This window comes from Pseudopodoces humilis, chromosome 9 (genome assembly GCF_049639895.1).
Source record: "Pseudopodoces humilis isolate 2021_Gansu_Grassland_sample_001 chromosome 9, ASM4963989v1, whole genome shotgun sequence".
NCBI classification, from domain to species: domain Eukaryota; kingdom Metazoa; phylum Chordata; class Aves; order Passeriformes; family Paridae; genus Pseudopodoces; species Pseudopodoces humilis.
The window spans coordinates 11699570-11719537 of record NC_142208.1 but is presented as its reverse complement, the minus strand read 5'-3'; the positions used below and the strand labels follow the sequence as shown (position 1 = coordinate 11719537).

Sequence of the window (19968 nt, the reverse complement as noted above, 5' to 3'; positions counted from 1 at the left end):
TTGACACAATTGAGAACCTGGGCTGGTGCCCAAAAGCAGTATACTTGCAGACAAAAAAATGAGTGTGTTCTGGGAGCTCAGAGCTGCAGGAGTACCATTTTATCAGCTTTTACTGGCAGGAGACATTTCTTTGGGAATGGCAGATAATAAATAGGCCAAGATGTGTTAAGATCAAGGATATTCTTTAAGTACAGACAGTTGTGGAAATACTTATTTTCGTAATTCATTTGTCATTAAGATGGCTGTGTCCTTGAGTCCCAAAATTGCTTTCTCACAGTAGCAGTATGAATATTACATTCAAGGGCACTCAGCTGAAGCAGCTGGTTCTGTGGCTGTGCCTATCAAACAGAGGCAACCTAATTGTATTCTGAGCAAGGGGCTTCCATGTAGTAAGCAGCTGCTCAAGAATGAGGTTAGGTAGGGCTCATTCCCTGCTTCCCAGTTCTTCCAGGTCTTCAAACATAGGCAGATGTAAATAATTACGATTTTCTATGGCAAATGGAAACTTTATTTCATCACCTCTTCATGATGGAGGAAGTTGGCTGGGGAGAGGCAGGGAGGATAATGAGGAATTTTTGGGAACACCAATGCTTTTAAGTGTCAGCTCAGAGGGCAGTGACTCAGCAGAGTCTCTTCCAAAATTAACCACCTGAGCTGTCTGTAAAATGCTGTTTGCGATTAAGGCAGTTTAGAGATAAAAATGTCACTACTAACTGTCATTTTTATAACGTGTACAGAAAAAAAAATATTTGCCTGGAAATGCAGTTGCTGTAACTCTGCACGAAGAACTACTTGAAATCAAGAGTTCAAGCTTCTGCTCTTTTTCTAATATTAAATAATGCATTTTTAGATAGTGAGATTCATTTTGTTTTATCACTTGCACTTGGCATTTACTCTTAGTGCTTTGACTAGACTGTCCTGTGGCATTTTGGAGAGGGGTTAAATGTTGTTATCTCGATTTGACAGTGGAACAAATGATACCTAGAACAGTACTTGACTTTTCCAAGGTGAGGGGAAATTGGCATCAGAAGCAGGAACAGAACTCAATAACTGCTAGTGAGACTAATGTTTAAACAGTGCAAGTTCCCCCCCATTTCAGGATCTCAGAAATTTCAGAATTTAGAATCTTCTATCTTCCTCAGGAGTCCCTGTCATTATCTCTGCCCTGTGCTTGCCGGTCAGATTTCAGATTCGTACTGGGGTAAACCCATGGAAAATGGAGCCTTTTTCTTCTCCCTTTACCTACATGTAAGAATCTTAGCCTGTTGTCTGTATTTGATTAGGTGGAAACATTATTGGTGGCCATGGGAAGGGCATTGGAAATCTTGGAATTAAGTCGGGACATGGGATTTGTTACTGCTTCCCAAGACAGAACTGTTATTGTGAGAAAGATGATATCAAAGGTAAGTCTGTCTGCTGTTGTATTGTTATCTTTTTCTCTGTGTATATCATGTGTGCATATAGAACTGTCTACACTTGTGGCCGTATTAAGAAGACATAGCTTTGGTCAGAGACTGCTAATGCAAAACTTGTGAGGAGCCTTGACATCCACTATGGAGCCTGAAAATTTCCAGAGCGGGTTGTTTATAGCCTTGGCTAAGGATTCTTTTTTATTCATCACTGCTACAAGTCGGTCATCCTTTGATTTCCAGCAGCATTTGCACTTCAGTGAGACTTACCTGATATGTGCAAAGGCAGCTAGGAGAATTAGAATAATGATTTCTATTACTTTCAAGTAATTCCAGCTTCCTGATAATCCCTGATTATTTTCAGCTTCATAATACCAGAGATAACCATCACCCATGGTTTTAGGAGGAGGAGTGCATTACTTTTTTCCTTGCCCTTTGTTTAAACAGAAAAGCTTTGTGCGGCTGTTTGAAACAGATAATGGATATTTTAAATTGTTTTTATTTTGGTTAATAATAAACAGAGCATGAAATAGTTTGCATCTTTAAAACTGAATTATTATGCAGAAGTAGGAGAGCACAAGGAAAGTTCTAAGATGGTCTGCAGAGTAACTCTGAAAGTTTTTCTTGATATACAGAGCAACTGTGTGATGATGTGTGCAAGACCGTGATCACAGCAGCAGTGGTGCTGTGCTTCGTCATCTCTGTGCTGGTTTCTTACTATTGCATCCACCGTTACCACAAGAATTCCCCGAAGCCGCCCATCGCCTCCGCGGAAATGACGTTCCGGCGCCCGGCGCAGTCCTACCCCATCAGCTATTCTTCCAGCAATGTCCGCCGGCCTTCCCTGGATTCCATGGAGAACCAGGTGTCCGTAGACACCTTTAAAATCCCTGTAAGCCTGATGCCATTTTGCGTGCTGTGTTGTGATGTCAGCCTCGTTTATGCATGCAGATGATGTTACTGGAACGCCATTCATGGAAACACCCATTACCTTCAAATAACAGTGCTGGATACTTCAAGATTAATTGGATAAACATTTTAATTTGCTCTATGAGGCATATATATAGTCTTCCTTTTTTTGTTATGTTTTAATGTATTGTAACATTTTAGGCCTAATTTAAGCTGATTATTTTTACTAATGTAGCTGCATTTTACTAATGTGGTTTTACTTCTAATGTTGTCCAGTTAAGTAGTAACAGTCAGCAGGTTTGTGCTCTCTATGATGTGCCAAAGTACTACAACAAGGCTAAGTTTAAAACATTACAAAAAAATCCCTTCTGAGATCTCTTCCTGATTTCTGATATACAGATTGTACATCTCAGTTGGTGTGGGAGTTTTACTTACATTGAAGGACTTTTGTCCAGTAATGCTGTCATACCTTTACTCTGTTTTTTCCTGCTTTGAATCACACACTGCACAGGATTCCTGCCAGATGGGGTGTTTTCATGAACCAATGTGGTAGAGGAACATGGCCACTTCATATGGCAACATCAAATCTATTTGAGTGTTAGGTAGTGGGGTCTTAACAGACCTTGTGCTCTGCTTGCTTTAGTTTCTTGACTGGTTTGTATGTCTGTCATCATTTTGCAACCTTAAGGCTTATTAGCAGTAATTTTATAAGAGGATGATTTCTGTCTCTGATCAGTCCTTAAGAGAAGGCCTCACTCTCTGAATAAAACAGATTTACTTCTCCATGAAAGTCACATATTTGTAGTTATTCTAAAAGCAAGTATTTATACTATATCACTTCATTTTTAATTTGTACTCAGTTTCCAAGACCTATAAATATAATCCATTATCCATAGATTACATGTACAGCCTGTTTTGAAGGAGTTGTTTTCAGGTAAGGGAAAATACCTCGATATCTACTGACGCTGATAAAAAGAGCAACCAAACACCGTACACTGAAGTGCACCTATTCCTGAGGAATGGCCACTCCTTTCCTTGCTTCATCTTACAGGGTTTCTTTTCTCTCCTGCAGGAAGATCCAAAGTGGGAATTCCCTCGGAAGAACCTAGTCCTTGGCAAGACTCTTGGAGAAGGAGAATTTGGGAAGGTTGTCAAGGCGACAGCGTTCCGACTCAAGGGAAGGGCTGGCTATACCACTGTGGCAGTGAAAATGTTAAAAGGTACCTTCCCATCAGGGCTTGAAATGATTTGCAAACTATTTGTAGTAATCTCTGAATGGATTTTTAGAGGGGCTAGTGTGAAAGCAAAAGGTGAGCTAAAAAACCCAGCAGTGTCACAGCCTCACTTTCTTCCGGCATTCTGATATATTCTGACAGTCACAATCTGCAGATTTGTGACTTTAGCAGTTAGCATCACACTGATCCAAGCAAGTAATTCTAAATCATGATGTGCAGGGAGCCTCTGTCTTAACATAGCAAATGTATTCAATTTTGTTTGGCATAGATGGAAATATTATAAGGGCTTGTTAAAGCTTTCTGATTCTTTTCCTCTATTCAGTTTCCTTGGACAAAGCTTTTAAATGAATCATGTTATAATCATGTGAAGAGAGAACAGACCTGTTAACTTACTCTCCTGATTGAGAATTCTGTCTAGTTTTATACTTTCTGATATGCTTTTCAATCACTAGGAGCTCTGTCAAAATGGCTTGAATAACCCAGTGCTGTCTCCTGCTGTCTTCAGTTTTCCCTAAGATTTTAAACCTGGGGGAAACAAAGTATGTCTAGATAATGTTAAGATGATAATATGAGACCTTGCACTGAACCTTTCACTGCTGCTTTTAAGTAAAAGCATGTCATTACAGGAAAATTTTATGCTTCTTATTACCATTTCTGTTATATTCAAAGCACATTTGAAGCTCCTTGGGAGGAAAGATACTGCATATCCCACCACTTTACCTAAGAAAATAATGCATTATGTAGTGCATGCCTTCTTTGCAAGAGGTTCAGTGCGCAATAGGTCACATGGGAGAAGTCTAGGAACTAAGATTTTTCAGAAGTGAAGATTAATTAACTATTGTAATACTCAAGTAATGACCTGTATTGTATTACATTGTCAATACAATAGTCACTATTTCATCTCACGTTTATTTGTGCACTTAGTGGCACTGCTTTTTCTAGCACATTTTCATCAGTGTGTGACTGAGTTCAGATTCTAAGACGTAGTGGTAAAAATGTTGCTTTCACTTCTGATGGTTTGACATTCAGTTTTCCTTAGTTATTATGAAGGAAAGAATTGACCAAATGGACAATGCAAAGGAGTAAAACTTCTATTTTAAACACCTTATTTTAACAAATTGAGCTGACATTTACAGTAATACTTCAGGCTCTAAAGAATCCCTCTGTAATGTAAATTAAATTGCAGATTGTCACCTGAAATTCCGTTTTCCAACTTGACTGCGGAGAACATTTGTCATTCTGCAGATATTTATGTGCTTATTATTGGTTTAACTTCACACATGGCAATTGAAGCATAAGGACCGGTGCACTGCCTTTCAATGGCCTTTGCAATGCTGCCAGGAAGGATGAAGGGCAGTTATTTTGGATCAGGACAACACCAGCCATGCTTTCTCTGTACCAGATGCAGAGCAGGTCATTTCTCCAAGTGTTCAGGACTGTTACATGCTGACTGATCTTTAAAAGGCAATGGTAGGCGCACCAGTATGTTAATGGGGAAGCCTCTTAATTGCATAAAAGAGATCTCCTTCCTCAGCTGGGTAAGTGGACACAATCTGGTTAAGAAAAGACCAGGGCAGGACTCTCACTACTGTTACAACTTGGCATTAGGAACTGGGGAGAGAACAGGGAACAATTAGCTGAGCCAAAATAGTCTTGGGAGATATGGAAGTTTAAAGGAACAGATGGATAATTTTTTCAGCCCATCATTACCACGTTTCTCATATGAGTTAAATTTGACCTCCTGCCTGATATGAATGCCCTAATTACAATAAAATTAATGGGGAAAACACCAACCAATACATAAATACAAATGATTCACAGTTTGTTAAAACAAGTGGCATAAAGCTTTAGAGCGAAATGTTTCCATTTGAAGTTAGTTTTTTTCAGCAGACAAACAGGCATGGTACATGGGGAGCTTTGCTCTGTTCTGTTTGTTCACATCACACAGCTCCAGAACTACAAAAATAAGACTTTTCTTACAGGTATGAAGTTGACGTTCTTTATTTTTGTTTTACATAACTTTTTGTAGTCTTTATCAGTAGTGAGAGGCCAACTGATACCGTGCTCCCTGGGGCAGAAGAATCTCTACTCTGAGTATAGATTCAGACTACAAATATAAGGCAGATACAAACATACAGTTCTGATAAAAACATAACAGTAGAACAGAATAACCCTTTTCACAAGGAGGGCAAACAGGTCACACGTGAATAGGTAAATAAATCCCTTGGTGCTCACAGCCTTTATGAAAAAAACATACAGTACAGTACCAAAGAGCAGAAGACAAGCTTGTTTTTATTATTTTTAAATCAGGATGAACATCCTTGTCAGAGCCCTGTAATGACACTGGAGGAGCTATCCAGGCCGGTTTTGTGTGTCAGAGAGATTAAGGATGAGGAAGAAGAAGATCTCTGACCTATGGTGTCTTTATGACTAGAGACCTCCTTTAAGCCTCGGTGCACTCCAAGAGGAAGCTTGTCAGTCTGAAGAATTCTACAAAAAGGCAAAACACTTGAAAGGCTAAGAAAGCCTCTTGGGGCTATATGTTGCCACGTGATTCTCACTGACATCAGTGAAGTCTGCACACATGTCCCCTGGTAAAATCAGTCTGAACTGAACATTTAGCTTCTGAACTCTAAATCTGGATGTATGCCAGAAGAGTAAGCCAGTAGATTTGTGGATTTTTACTCTGTTAGAAAATGTATTTAGGAGAAGGAGTGAGTTTTTTTTGTTTGATCAATGTGAGATCTTGGTTTTCATATGCTTCTGAAGCTTTTATTGCACTGATCCACCCTAAGAAGTTGCTTTAGAACGCTGGAAAAGTAATAATTTCATGGCATCTTTAAGCATTACAGACTCCGCTCCTGATTCTTGCCTGACCTCCTTGTTCTGCAGTCATTTGTATCAGGGCAGAGCAATGCTTAGAGCAGGCTGCTACCAAGCCAGAGCAGCAGCAGTCTCATTCACTTTGTTCTGATGTGAATGACTGCAGGACACTGGACATGGGAAAATTTCTCTTCTGTGGGGAGAGAAAACCTGTACGGAGTTTTCCAACCTCTTTCTAACTCTGGGAGAGATGGTAGATCTCCTATTTCAGACTGTACATAGAGAAGAATGCTTGGGTGATGCTTTCCTAACCAAAACTGTGTGTTTGGTCACTTTCTGCAGAAAATGCTTCCCAGAGTGAGCTGCGAGATCTCCTGTCAGAGTTCAACCTTCTGAAACAAGTCAACCATCCTCATGTCATCAAACTTTATGGAGCCTGCAGTCAAGATGGTAAATACTAAAAGCTTGTTACTAAGATGAAACCACCCAGAAAGGAAATAAAATACAGTTGGTTGATGGATTTCAACAATTGCTTAATAATTGCTGAGCATCTTTTAAATTTGCTGTTGGCTGAAAAGAGGGCTATATTAAAATAACAGTACCTGAAAGGAAAGGGAAATACTAATTTAGTGTAAGTAAGCATTCTTCTTGTGGTTTTCCTCAATGCACATTTTGATTCTGAAGTTATTTTAAATAAACAAATCTCCTACAAATTCTCTTCCAATCAATATACATTTTTTTATTACATTAATAATCAATGTTTTCAAATATGAATTATATTTCAAGTTTGAGTTTTCATTATTGTTGTTATTATTTAAACTAAAACAATGTAAATAGACAACTACAGCCATATATAGACAAATACAGCTGGATAGTTAGGTTGATACTCAGTTTTCTTCCACTGTCATAAAACTGTTGTCTCCCTCTGGTTATGAAATGGTTTCTAGAGGCCATAGTCATCAAGAAATATGTTTCAAGGGGAAAAATCTGCAGACACATGTATTATAAATTGCCAATGAAGCAAATTCTGTTGTGTATAGGAATTTCTCATTTTAAGTGAAGTGGCATGGCAACATTCTCTTCCTTTTGCATCTGCAGTTGTGCAGCCTAAAATGACAGCATGGATTCTGCAACCTCGGGCAAAATCCTGCCTTCTTTTCCCACCCAGTTCTGTTACTTTTTAGTTGTAGACAGAGAATGTAATTCAGGAGTGAGTCACCCCTGAGTCTTAGTAAGGTAATGAACCAGTGGGGTGGTTTAGTGTTTTTTTTCTTTTCAGTACAATGTATTTTCCATCCCAGAGAAAGTGAAATGTTTCTGAGTCACAGGCTTTTAATAAATATCAAGTTAATTCATTGGCATATGAGGTAGGAGGGCTTTGATACAGCAGACAAATGTATTTAGCATTACAGCACAGAGTAGGTATTATTCATGTGGGTAATGGGGAGGAGAAATTAATGGATTGTAATGACAGAATGTTTCTAAGTGCTCTCAAAAGGCACCTTAAACGCAGTGCTTGAATTAGCGATGATTTGAGCTAAGTATCACAAGCTCAAGAAGATTATTTTTAAGTTTCTCTAAGTTAGGCTGTTTCACAGGTCCAATTGTATTAAGGTTGTCTGTTTTTTTGGTCTCAGATTATCTAGATGAGGGATTATAGGCAAGAGCCAGCATTCTGCTTTGATTTAGCCAGAAACTCACTCTCTTTGCACAGAGGATCTAAACTAAAAATACTCTAATTTCATGGCTGACTCAGTGCTTTTTACATAAAGGGCAGAGGTGTTCAAACACCTGACTGTTTGAAGCAATGTGCTGATTAGAAGAGATTTGTTTGAAAAAAAAACTTGAAGTGGTTATCTATTAATTGTTTACTGACCTGTGGGTTTGTTTATTTCAGGCCCGCTGTATTTAATTGTGGAATACGCCAAATACGGCTCCTTGCGCAGTTTCCTCAGGGAAAGTCGAAAAGTGGGCCCGAGCTACGTGGGCAGTGATGGCAACAGAAATTCCAGTTATTTGGATAACCCTGATGAGAGAGCCTTAACGATGGGAGACCTGATATCGTTTGCATGGCAGATATCCCGAGGGATGCAGTACCTCGCAGAGATGAAGGTAGGGCAGCGAGATCTGAGGTGCGGCAGACGCGGAGCAGCGCGTTTCTCCACGAGAAGCATAAACACTCCTGTTGTTTCCTTCCAAAAGCTCGTGCATCGGGATTTAGCAGCCAGGAACGTGTTGGTGGCAGAAGGGCGCAAAATGAAGATTTCTGATTTTGGCCTCTCACGTGATGTATATGAAGAAGATTCGTATGTAAAGAGGAGCAAGGTAAAGTGTGTATTAAAAGCAGTAGTGGAAATTGTTGCCTGATCAAGAAAATTAATTTATACTGTAGGAGTTGAGCATGGATGAAAAGGAGAATGGCTGCTTTCATTAACTTCAGATAATTATTTTAAGGAAATAAAAATGACAATGAAGCAAAATCATGACCTTAAACAGTAGGCTAGAAATACATACACACACACACACACACATATATATATATATATGTAAAATATGTATCATCTTGAAGTAACTATTACCTCTTCCACTCCTCATTTATCCAGTTCCTCATCAAACTACATGAAAACACAAACAAAGAACCCCATATTTTTTTCTTTCTCTCTTCCTATTTATAATTAAAAATATAAACTAAAAATACCAAAGAGTTGAAAAAGATACAGACAATTTATATCTAGTTCCATACAACTTCCACAAACCAGTCCTGGGCTAGACTGTGATGTTCATGAACACAGCTTCCCACTGACTGTGTCAAATGAGCAGTGGTGGTTCAGTTCCCTCTATGGCTTAATATGAAAGAGCTGCCAACAGAATTTTTTGCATGTGATAATTTTAAAATTTTATGAGAAGGCTTCCATAAATACTGTGAATTTTTAGTTTAGCTTTCCCAGTTTTTAAAGGCCAGTGTATGTGAATGTTGCATAAGTCAAAATGAGTTGTGAAGAAAAAAAACTTCAAGAAAATATGATCTTATGTAAAAGGGCATTGCCATGTTCATTTAGCTGTCTTGTGATGGATATTTTGGATGTTTTTACATTGATTTATACCAGTTGCTCTGTATTTCAAGAGTAATGCGTTTGCATAAAGGCAGTTTGGCAGTTTAGTTTCATTTGGTGGGGCATGATGTACTGAATGGATATTTGCTCTTTACTTCTGAGACGCTCATCACTGTAGTATTATTCAGAGCCTAACAAGCATCTGTCTGCTTGGGTAGGGAGACAGGAAAAAGAAGAATTTGAGAAGGAAGAAGTTTCTAATCCTACTGAAATACTTTTTGCATAGATATATATGAATTTCATGAGAATGAGAAGTAAGGCATATGAATGCTAATCATACTGTGAAGGTTATGAAACGTCTTGGAAATTTTGCAGACCTAGATTTTCATGAATATTTGGGGCGGGTTTCTCAGATTTTCTCAGTGAACTTCAGCCAGTGAAAAATAGCAACTTGTAGATTCCACTTAGAAACTAGAAGCCAAATATGACTGTCCAGGTTTAGTTCTGAAACCAAAGCATCCAGGTACTTCTATTTATGCATTATCTCTGGTATAGATGGGATAGCTCTTCTTCTTTAATCATCATTCCTCATCATTTTTGCGTCTGCACATTTTCAACGTGCTTTGTAAAGAGAAGAATTGAGATTATCAGACATAAACTGGTAGCCATCTGCAAAAAGCCACCCCAGCTTATTGCACATAATTAGATTGCTGAAGTGTGTGAAAAGACATGAACTAATTTTTTACAAAACTGTTACATTTATTTTCCTCACTGTTTTTCTTATGAAATGCCAAATCATAAGTGCATTGGCAAATGCTGCAGTGTGGACAGAATGTCTTTTACCATTTTGAAAATGACTACCTTGTTTTTTCACTTGGAAACTTAGTTTTCTGACCATTATTGCTTTTTAACCTCCTAGGGTCGAATCCCTGTGAAGTGGATGGCCATAGAGTCCCTATTTGACCATATCTACACAACACAAAGTGATGTGTAAGTGTACATTCTTAAATACTTTCTGGTTTGTGTGCTTGTTTATGGAGCTGGGGGAGGAAGCACAGCAAGGCGTGTAGGAGCCAAATCCATTACTCTTCAAAGAAACATGAGGGAAGTCTGGATGGCACCATCAACTGGTAATGGTAGTTAAGATTTTTTGCTGTTCAATTAAATCTAAATAAAAGGTTATCAGTTAGTTATGTACATAATTCCTGTTGAAATCATCTGTTCACGTGACATGATTGACTTTGCATATATAGACCGAGTTTACTAGTAGAGTTTGCTACAGATAATGGCCATACCTGAATTTCTCAGTTCTGTTCATCACTTGTCTATAACACTGAGTGGCAGAAAGGAAGGGGAATTTAATGCCTGACCTCTCCCCTGTTGAAATCAATGACAGAACTCGAGTCAGCTCAGTCCAGTTTCAGTGCCAATATACAAGCTTATTTTCATGGTTAGAGAAGAAAAGACCCTGAGGATGGATATGCTGGAATTTCCACTTGTGATGAAAAGGAGGCAAAGCAACCACAGCTAAGCTATTCCCATGCCTGATAAGCATGCCAAAGGAGTATTTGTAGACATTTTTAATTCAGGATTAGATACTTTCATTTCTTTCTCTCTGGGGTTAACGATGCATGTGACTAGTCACCAGGCAGACTCTAAAGCTAAAGATTATTTATTTAGGAGAAAAACCTCTAAAGGACTGTAAAAGCAGCAGTACTTAGGCCTGATTTTCTGCTAGGTAGCATCTTGATACCTTCTAAGTCTGTCTTGAAAGAGAGCATCTGACTAAAGTAATGTTTTTGTTACATTCAAATGGAGTAAAACAATTTGGGCAGCATGGCACTTTGAGGGGAAAACCACTTTGATAATAGCAGCATGTCAAAATATGCACCTTTAGATTTATACTAAAATTATTACCATTCACTTCCTACTCTTCTCTCTGCAGATAGAGCAGTTTTAGTGAAATAAAATATTTTGCATGCCTTGGAAATTCCTTAAAAAATGTGTTTCCAAAATATTTTCCTTTACTTTGTTTCTGTTGGAGTAAGAAAATAAAAAAATAGGGATAATTCTTGAGAGAATGTCAGTTTTACTTAGGTCTGCTTACAGGTTTCTTTGGGTCCCTTTTTATCCTCCTCAGAGCACCCATTGTGCTGACTTGCTTCCCTAAATCTACTTTTCCCAAAGAATTGTTAAAATTCCTTTGAAAACTTCTTAGCAAATTTTTAATTTCTTCATTTTCTGCAAAACAGTTTTGTCACCATGGTTTGGGGCCAGAACAGATTGTGTTGTCATGTAACTGCCTCTTCTTTGATTGCTGCTCAATCATCTGGATCCAATAGCCTTCCTCCCATTTCCTGATGGGCTGCTGTTAAGCCCAGGAGCCTGTTTCCTGTCCATGGGATCCAGCACCATGCAGAGGTTGCCCAGCTGCCATCAAGCAAGCCAGCTCAGAGCCCTGGGCAGCACAATGTGTCGGTGCTGTGTTGCTTCCCTGCTTCCCAGGGCTGGATTAGGATCTCCATGTAGAGCTGTGCTGATTGCCCAGCTTCCCTGGAGATGCCCCAGGAGCGTGGCATTGTGCTGTGCACGTCAGCACCCAGGCAGTGCCAGAAAGGGTCCTGCTGTGCTTACACTGTGCTTCTGTCTCACTGCTGGCTTACCTGTGCTGTGTCACTGTATATGCAATGATCCAGGAGTGCTGTATAGCAGCTCCTAATTTAGCCCAGTTCCTGCAGAGCAGAACTGAGACACACACACACAGAGCTGTAGAGCAAATCCTCTCCAGCACCAGGTTCCATGATAGAATTTCAGCAGACTGATCAATTAAGTACTTTTGCAACGTTGATTGATATTTTTAGATCATTGCACCCACTGAAAGTACTCTTCTATGGCTATTCTTTGTTGTTTGTGGTGATGCAGCTGTATTTTAGGTGAAAATATTACTCAACAACCATTCCAATATGCTCTTTTTTCTGGTATTCTGTGTTTCTGCTTTGCACCCTCTTCCTTCTTAAGCTGTCCTGTATAGTTAGTGGCTAGCAGAGCTTAATAACAGTACCACTTTCCAGCATTTACAAAAACCCCATTCTTGCTTCAGAGGTCAATGACATCAGTGGAAAGCTAACCTACCATCTTCCTCTTCACATACTTTCTTTCCTGGCTTTTTGTGATCATGTTTTTATTCAGCAATAAGAATAACGGTGGGAAATTCTTCATCTCTCATTTCTCCTTCTTAATTTGTATAATAGTCTGAAAGTACTTCAGCATTTTACAGCATTCTATTCTAATATGTTCACTTACTGGACAACTTCAGTTAAGAAATTATTCATCTGATCCCTCCTTCCATATTCTGTAAAATTCCACTTAAGCAGAAGTGGATTTTAAAAATAAAACCTGCCATGCTCCAAAGTTTATTTGAATTAATCATGGACAGAATTGTAACCTGATGGCAGAGCATAATTGTCTTAAAAAAGAGTATGAGGAGAAATATTAATAAAGTATATGAAAATGCTATAAATATTCATAAGCTTTCAAGAATGTGCAGAATGATTAAAAATTAATTCAGTGAACGCCATTAGGGAGAAGAATGGTAGCATACCACTTGAGACCATATGAGAGTCACTTTGACTTCTCTGACAATTTGGGAAGTTTTATTGCTGTACTTTTGGGCTTACTATTGTTCTTTAAAACATGAGAAGTACAGGTGGAAGGGAGTCAGACAGGAGGTGAGGTATTTGGCTAACATTTTCAGATGGAATTTTCATAGGGAATTAGACACGGCTGTTTGGTTTGGCAGTGGGTCTCTAACACTTCCTAAAATTTTCTTAAAAATGGAGTTTACAGAGAAATTGCCCAAAGCTAGAATTTTTCATAAATTGTATGCAATTTTGCTTCCAGATGCATCCCATTGAGCAGCCCTAGTGTTGGCTGGTTTCCTTCCTTTCGAACATCCAGATTTTGTTAGTTGTCAGTTGAGCAGATCCAGTGATTTGTAGCTTCTTTGTGAAGCTTGTCACAAAAAGCCTTTCACTAAGAAAAGAAAAACATTTTTTCCTATTTTCTGGCTTGCTCTCCAGAAATGGACTAATTTATCTAAATATTTCTCACCCATTGTGCAAGGTCTTTTTGTTTGAGCTTGGCAGTAAAGTAAGTTTAAAAATTCACTATTTCTTCTGTTCATTTCTGAAAATGGTTTCTTCTGTTCTGTGGAAAAGTTCATTTTAGGCATTTAGTATTTCCAGAGGAAATTCTTTCCTCTTCTTTCATCAAGTCTAAGAAGAAAATTAATCACTTCATCACTGAAATCACCCAACAGACCTGCTGAAATCAAAGGTGTTACTTATGATTGGAATAAACACATTGTGTTGTCTCATAGTCGAGACAGCAAACCAGTCCTGTGGTAACTCTGTTAATTTAATTTAGAGTTATTTCTGAATACAGGGGCTAATGAGGGAGGTCAGACTGCTGCAGGAGCACTGTGCAGCAGAGAAATAAGTCTTTGGGCCACCAGAGGAAGGACTTCCTCTTTCTGCTGTCTAGAGAAGATGGACCTTCCCAGGGTATAATGAGCTTTTGTCAATGGATAAAAGAGGGGTATCTGTTTTCTCTACTGTCTTGGTTGCTAACCTTTTCAATAAACAGTATTTGGGAACAAGGATGGCATCTGTGCAGCGCCTCTGGATTGAGGTGTCATGAACTTTGTTGGGTTCTGAAAATGCTAGGAGGAGATTTGTTGTGTAAATGCCACACTAAGCTCCTGAAACTTACCACTCTGTATAAAAGCTCATTTTGTCTCTTTCAGATGGTCATTTGGAGTTCTGCTATGGGAGATTGTTACTTTAGGAGGCAATCCTTACCCTGGTATTGCTCCTGAAAGACTCTTTAACCTCCTAAAAACAGGCTATAGAATGGAGAGGCCAGAAAACTGCAGTGAAGAAATGTAAGTAACTCTTGATCTGATTAGATTCAGAACACATTAATAAATACACTTGAAAAAAAATTTAAATAAATACCTCATAAATACTACTCTGTATTTCTTAGAGATATAGTAAAATATCTTGTGCTTTAAAGAATTTCATTAAATTAGTGAAGAGTAAAGTGAGGGGAAAAAAATTGTCCACAGAATGCCTACAGCTATATCCAAACCATTTTTAGGTATTGAATAACATGCTTGCCAAACAATTAAAAGAGTTTGTACATTCAAAATTTCTGACGGTGGGAGGAGGAAGAAACTTCCATAAAACACAGTGGTAGCTGAAATATTCAAGAAAATGTTGTAATACTTTCTGCAAATGAAACAGATATTCTATGCACAGTCATTGTTGTTTTGGCATTCCAGAGGAAAAATGATGCTTTGCCCCAGAAATCTAGACCCTTGAAGATAAAAATTTTCAGTGACTTGATAAACCCATGGCTTTGGAGACAGTTCACAATTTGTTGGCTGATTTATTAAAACACAATGTGAAATATCTTTTGTCTGTGATCATCCATGGCATTTGGAGATGAGGCATGATTTTATGTTCAGCCTGCAAATCTGATCGTGGTTGTGGTTTTTTGAAAGTTACCAAGCTTCAATCATTGTGACCTCTATTTTGACTGATTTTCAGTTGGAAGGATGCTTTGACCACATCTGGGCTGCGAAAACAGTTTAAATAAATAGTAGTATAAATAATAGGGTTTTTTTAATCATACAGAGAAAAACATTAAATATTTCCAAATTTAGGGTAGTATAGGAGTTTACAAGAATGAGTGGCAAATATCGTCTAAAAAATGTATAATACTGATTTTTTATTTGTTTCATCTCAGTGAGGAATACTCATTCTGCAAACATGTTATGTCATTGATAATTTTTAGTTTAGGCAAGCTGACCACTGAGTTTCTGGGATTTTTTTATTAAAGCTAAACCATGGTTTTCTGACTTCTTTCAGATTTTCTTCTGTTTTACTTAGAAATTTTTCTGACAGCTTGTGAAAGCCCACTTTAAGGACCATTTTTCTCAGACTGCGTTCTCTCCTATATCCAGTCAAGTATGAGAGGCATTGTGGATGAAGGCAGAAAATGCAGGGCTTCTCAGTGGCTTCCTATAGTTCTCATAGCTCACTGTTTCCACCATTAGAGCACTTAAGTGGACAGATCACTCAGTCCTGAGAACAGCTGAGCTAGAAAAATTACATGAATGGCACAGGTTGGAGAGTTACACTTCCAGAACATGCCAATGTCTGTCTGATAGTCACTCAGCTATAAAACTTCAATTCTGTTCCCCTTTCTTTTCCACAATCTGTGCTATAGAAGGCAGTTAAAGAGAGAATAAATATAGGTTTAATCAAAAGAAAAATAATAGAAGTAATGAAAAGAACATTAGTTTCTGCAAATACTCTTAAGCTAGGCTTCACCTTGAAGAAGTTTACTGAAACTAAAGAATTTGAATCAATGAAAAACAAAATTCTGCTTTTTGGTGTAACAGCAGAGTTTTTCAGGTTGATACACAAGAATTCCTCAGTGTCATATACAAAGTGAATTAGAAATCCGGCATGCTGCCCTACACTTGGGGTGGTCCCTTGAGAAAGTGAAACCTAAGACTACAGTCCTTCAAGGACAGCCAAGTGCATCATCATTTAAACTCATGGAGACTCTTGAAAATAAAAGCCCATTGTTGTGAGTGTCAGTTGTTAATTCTAGGGAACATTGAACAGAACTCACAACAGAGACTGAGTGGATAGCCTTTGTGCCACAGTTAAGTTCAGTACTGTAAATCATTAGAGCAGAAGCTCTATGAATGACCCATTTCTAACATTTTGGGGGTTTTTTCACCCTGTGATGGGTCCCAGGTACAACCTTATGTTGCGCTGTTGGAAGCAAGAACCTGATAAAAGACCAACATTTACTGAGATCAGCAAGGAACTAGAGAAGATGATGGTGAAGAGTAGGGTAAGTGTGGAAAGCGTGGATTCTGAAAGTTTTCATGGCCTTCTGAGTTTGAATGTACATAAATAATTACTTTCTAATTTTATTTTAAAGCAAAGTAATTTATTTTTCATCAAATCTTGAAGCATTTACATGCCTAGTTCCTTCCACATGCATGCAGCTTTTTGAAAGCAGTACTACTTCTTCTAATAGCTTTGGTGACTTCAACCCAAAATGTGGATTGATTATCCTTAACCTGTCTGTTTTATTTAAATAATAGTAATTATTTAAAAACCATTGTGAGAAGTTATTCCTAAATTTCACTCCTGAATAAATAACATTAGAGAGCCAGAACTAGAAGAATGTAGTATTTCATGCATTTTAAATTAGTTGAAAATGCTTCACATTCTTGTTTTTTTGTTTTTTTTCCATCAAAGCAATTCAGCAACTTAAATAAAAACCAATGAATTCTTATTGGTGACCTAAATACTTAGTTTTAGAACAGCAACTAAAGCTTTATTTGGCAATATTTACATAATTATTTTGGTGTAGTAGCTTTTGAAAAACAATTTTGAGATTTGGGAACCTTGTCCTTTAAGCATGCATATGTATCTCCATGTATATATTTCAGGCATATACATATGGATCTGGCATACCAGAAGCTGAAGGTCAAACAAAGCAGTTTGTTGGGTGTTCTGCTGATGTGCAGAATTAAGTAGGGGAAGTATTCATACATCTCTAGCAGGGGCAGTGTTCAGGCAAATCAGCTGCTTCCAGAGCTGCTGTGGCTGCTGGAAAGCAGAGCCTCCTCAGGTGCCAGAGGTTCTAGAGAAAGATACGTGCAGTGGGTCTGTTCTTTCCTTGCTGTAAAGAAAGCAGGTGCACACTTAACCTTTTTTTACCCAAGCAGCAGCATTGCCACACACATTAACGCAGCTTTTTGTGTATTCATTTCTCAGGACTACTTAGACCTGGCGGCTTCCACACCCTCCGATTCCTTACTGTACGATGATGGGCTCTCAGAAGAGGAGACACCTCTCGTGGACTGTAATAATGCTCCCCTCCCTCGAACCCTCCCTTCCACATGGATTGAAAACAAACTCTATGGTAGAATTTCACATGCATTTACTAGATTCTAGCAACACACAAAAAAAGTTGATTTTTCTTCTGCACTGTTCTCAAACTCTGTAACCCCATTACAGTGTTTCTTGTCTGAATGAAGCCAATCAAAATTTGCTTGGAAGCTTCTTTTGGGTTTTTTTGTTTGTTTGTTTGTTTGTTTGTTTTTTCTTTTGGTAAATGTCAAAGTTTGCATCAGGATCATCCTTTAGTCATTTTGCAGCTGTGTCTAAAATAAGCATTTTAAAAGGATGTGAAAATAAGTAAAATGACTAGATATCATACAGTAAAAGTGAAAAAAAAAAAGATCAGGGAAGTATTCTCAGGGGAAATATAAAATGCTAATGAGTATCTAATTCAACTATCCTGTTGGGGGAGGCTACAGCATTTAAAATATGTTAGATCCTGCACCTCTAATTTAAGCAATAGACTTTTTTTTTTTAAATACTGTTTTTTACCATAACTCAGTGATAGGATTCATCTGCAACATTTTTCATTTATTAAGAAGGATGTCTAAATTTCAGCTGCTATTAGTACATTTTGGATCTATAAGCTGAAATGTATTTAATGTATCATAGGATGAAAACAGATTATTATATACAGAAGGTAGAAATACTGTATATAAATATTATATACAGACTAAACTGACTTGTAAAATCCTTTGAAAACTTAATTAACAATGGGCATTTTGAAAATATCACCTGTTTTCACGTCCTTTGATTTGTTATGAACATGTTAGTACTAAACCTCGACTGAATGATGTAGCAAGTGTTTTTAAAAAGAGCATATGCTTTCATATTGTGATGGTGAGATGGACAGTAAAAATGGTTCTTGCCAAAACTCCTATATTTTGTCTTCTGATTAAATATTCTACATGGTTTTAGATACTTACTAACATCACAGATACTTTTTTCATTCTTCAAGCAGTATGACTTTTGCAAAGTTGGATCTTTTAGTTTAAAAGTTGCCATTAATACATGGCTTTGGGTCTATTTTTGATCTACACCTTCTTATTTTCTATTATTTTCTTCATTAGGTTTACTCAACTGTTGTTGATTTTGGGGCACGTAGTGGTCAGATTGTTAAAAGAATGAAGTAGCAGAAAAAAGTTGCCACAAGGTTGATGGCAGATGCTGAATGCTTAATAAGCAACAGAATCAGATTTCTGTTTTTGAAAATCTCAACCGTTCTGTTGCTGCTGGTTCTGTGCTTGCACAGCTGAATCAACATGGCACTAAGCACTCTGCATCCATTTTGGTGATCACTTGTGCCTAAACACAGAAGCAGTTACTGCACTCAATGCAAATAATTACAGGCCTGAAATACAACTTTAAATGCTGAATCAAGACAGGAGTGCTCAGCACTTTGTTGGACTTTACTCAGTTGCGCTCCTGGGATTTTCTGAAATTAAGCAGGGGATCCCTGGTGGGGGTGTGAAAGTGTCCCCAGAACCTCACTGAAGCCAAAGGAAAAGCACCAGTTTAAGTAAATCTCTATCATTGAAATGGACTTTGGATCCTGTCCCAAATAGGTTTATTAATTCTTGGAGCATTTCCTGTACAGCAAGAACTTTCTCTTGCAAAGCAATATATTGTTGCATGATTGTTAAAACATAAAATTATGGAAAGTTGGAGGCTTATGGGAAGAACAATTCTTAGCATTTTATTATGCACATGTGCATGCATGCACACAATTTTTTATTGAGTAAGCACTTTAATTTATCCAGGGTTTTTGCCTGCATCTGAATTTCTGCTTCAGGGATTTCAAAACATCATTTATATGAATTGATTTGGGACAAAATCCAGTGGACTGGCTTAAAGTATTGAAGGGAGTTTTGCCAAGGGCCTTACTGTCTGCACATGAAGTTATGGTTCTTCAGTGCAGAAAAAATTATCTGTTTTCATTTTTAGGCATGTCATACCCGAACTGGCCTGAGGAGAGCCCCGTTCCACTCACAAGATTCGATGGCACTAACTCTGTGTTTTCAAGATATGCAAATGATAGTGTATATGCTAACTGGATGGTTTCACACTCAGCGGCAAAATTTATGGACAAGTTTGATAGCTAAAATTTTCTTTGTGAAAGGTAATGGACTCCTGAGGAAAACAAGGAGGCAAAGAGTGGGAAGTCCATTGGCTCGTTCTTTGTACAATCAACAACTAACTTTTAAATTGGCAAATCCCTTTATTAGTAGTTTTTAAAGTGTGTTGTTTATGCTGAAGACTATAATTGGTACTCTTCCCTTTCAGAAAACATATCAAGCTGGATAAGAGTTGTAGTTCTGGTACTACTTTCTAAGTTGCCAGTTTGCAAATGGTTCCATTTGGCAACTTCTTAGTGCAAAGGGCCTTGCACTTCGTCCTCGGTGTTTTTTTAGACTAACCATCCTGTGTTACAGCATTCTGGGATGGTAATATGTACTTGAACTGCTACTTTTATAGTTGGCTGTTAGCATACAACCACTTGATTTAAGCAGGAAGCACAAACAATATATAGAAGGGAGGAGGGAAACAG

The 19968-nt window shown here is 38.0% G+C and overlaps 1 protein-coding gene across 1 annotated transcript in view; it reads left to right on the top strand.

Annotated features, from left to right (window-relative positions):
• RET (ret proto-oncogene) overlaps nt 1-19522 on the top strand; it is a 73671-nt gene extending 54149 nt beyond the window's left edge. The window contains exons 10-20 of the mRNA XM_088059320.1: nt 1284-1403; nt 2045-2301; nt 3391-3538; nt 6719-6826; nt 8274-8488; nt 8579-8701; nt 10349-10419; nt 14234-14371; nt 16260-16359; nt 17295-17442; nt 19365-19522. Of these exons, the coding sequence (XP_087915446.1) occupies nt 1284-1403; nt 2045-2301; nt 3391-3538; nt 6719-6826; nt 8274-8488; nt 8579-8701; nt 10349-10419; nt 14234-14371; nt 16260-16359; nt 17295-17442; nt 19365-19522 (1586 nt within the window). The remainder of the gene's footprint in view (nt 1-1283; nt 1404-2044; nt 2302-3390; nt 3539-6718; nt 6827-8273; nt 8489-8578; nt 8702-10348; nt 10420-14233; nt 14372-16259; nt 16360-17294; nt 17443-19364) is intronic.
• Nucleotides 19523-19968: the final 446 nt, after the last annotated feature.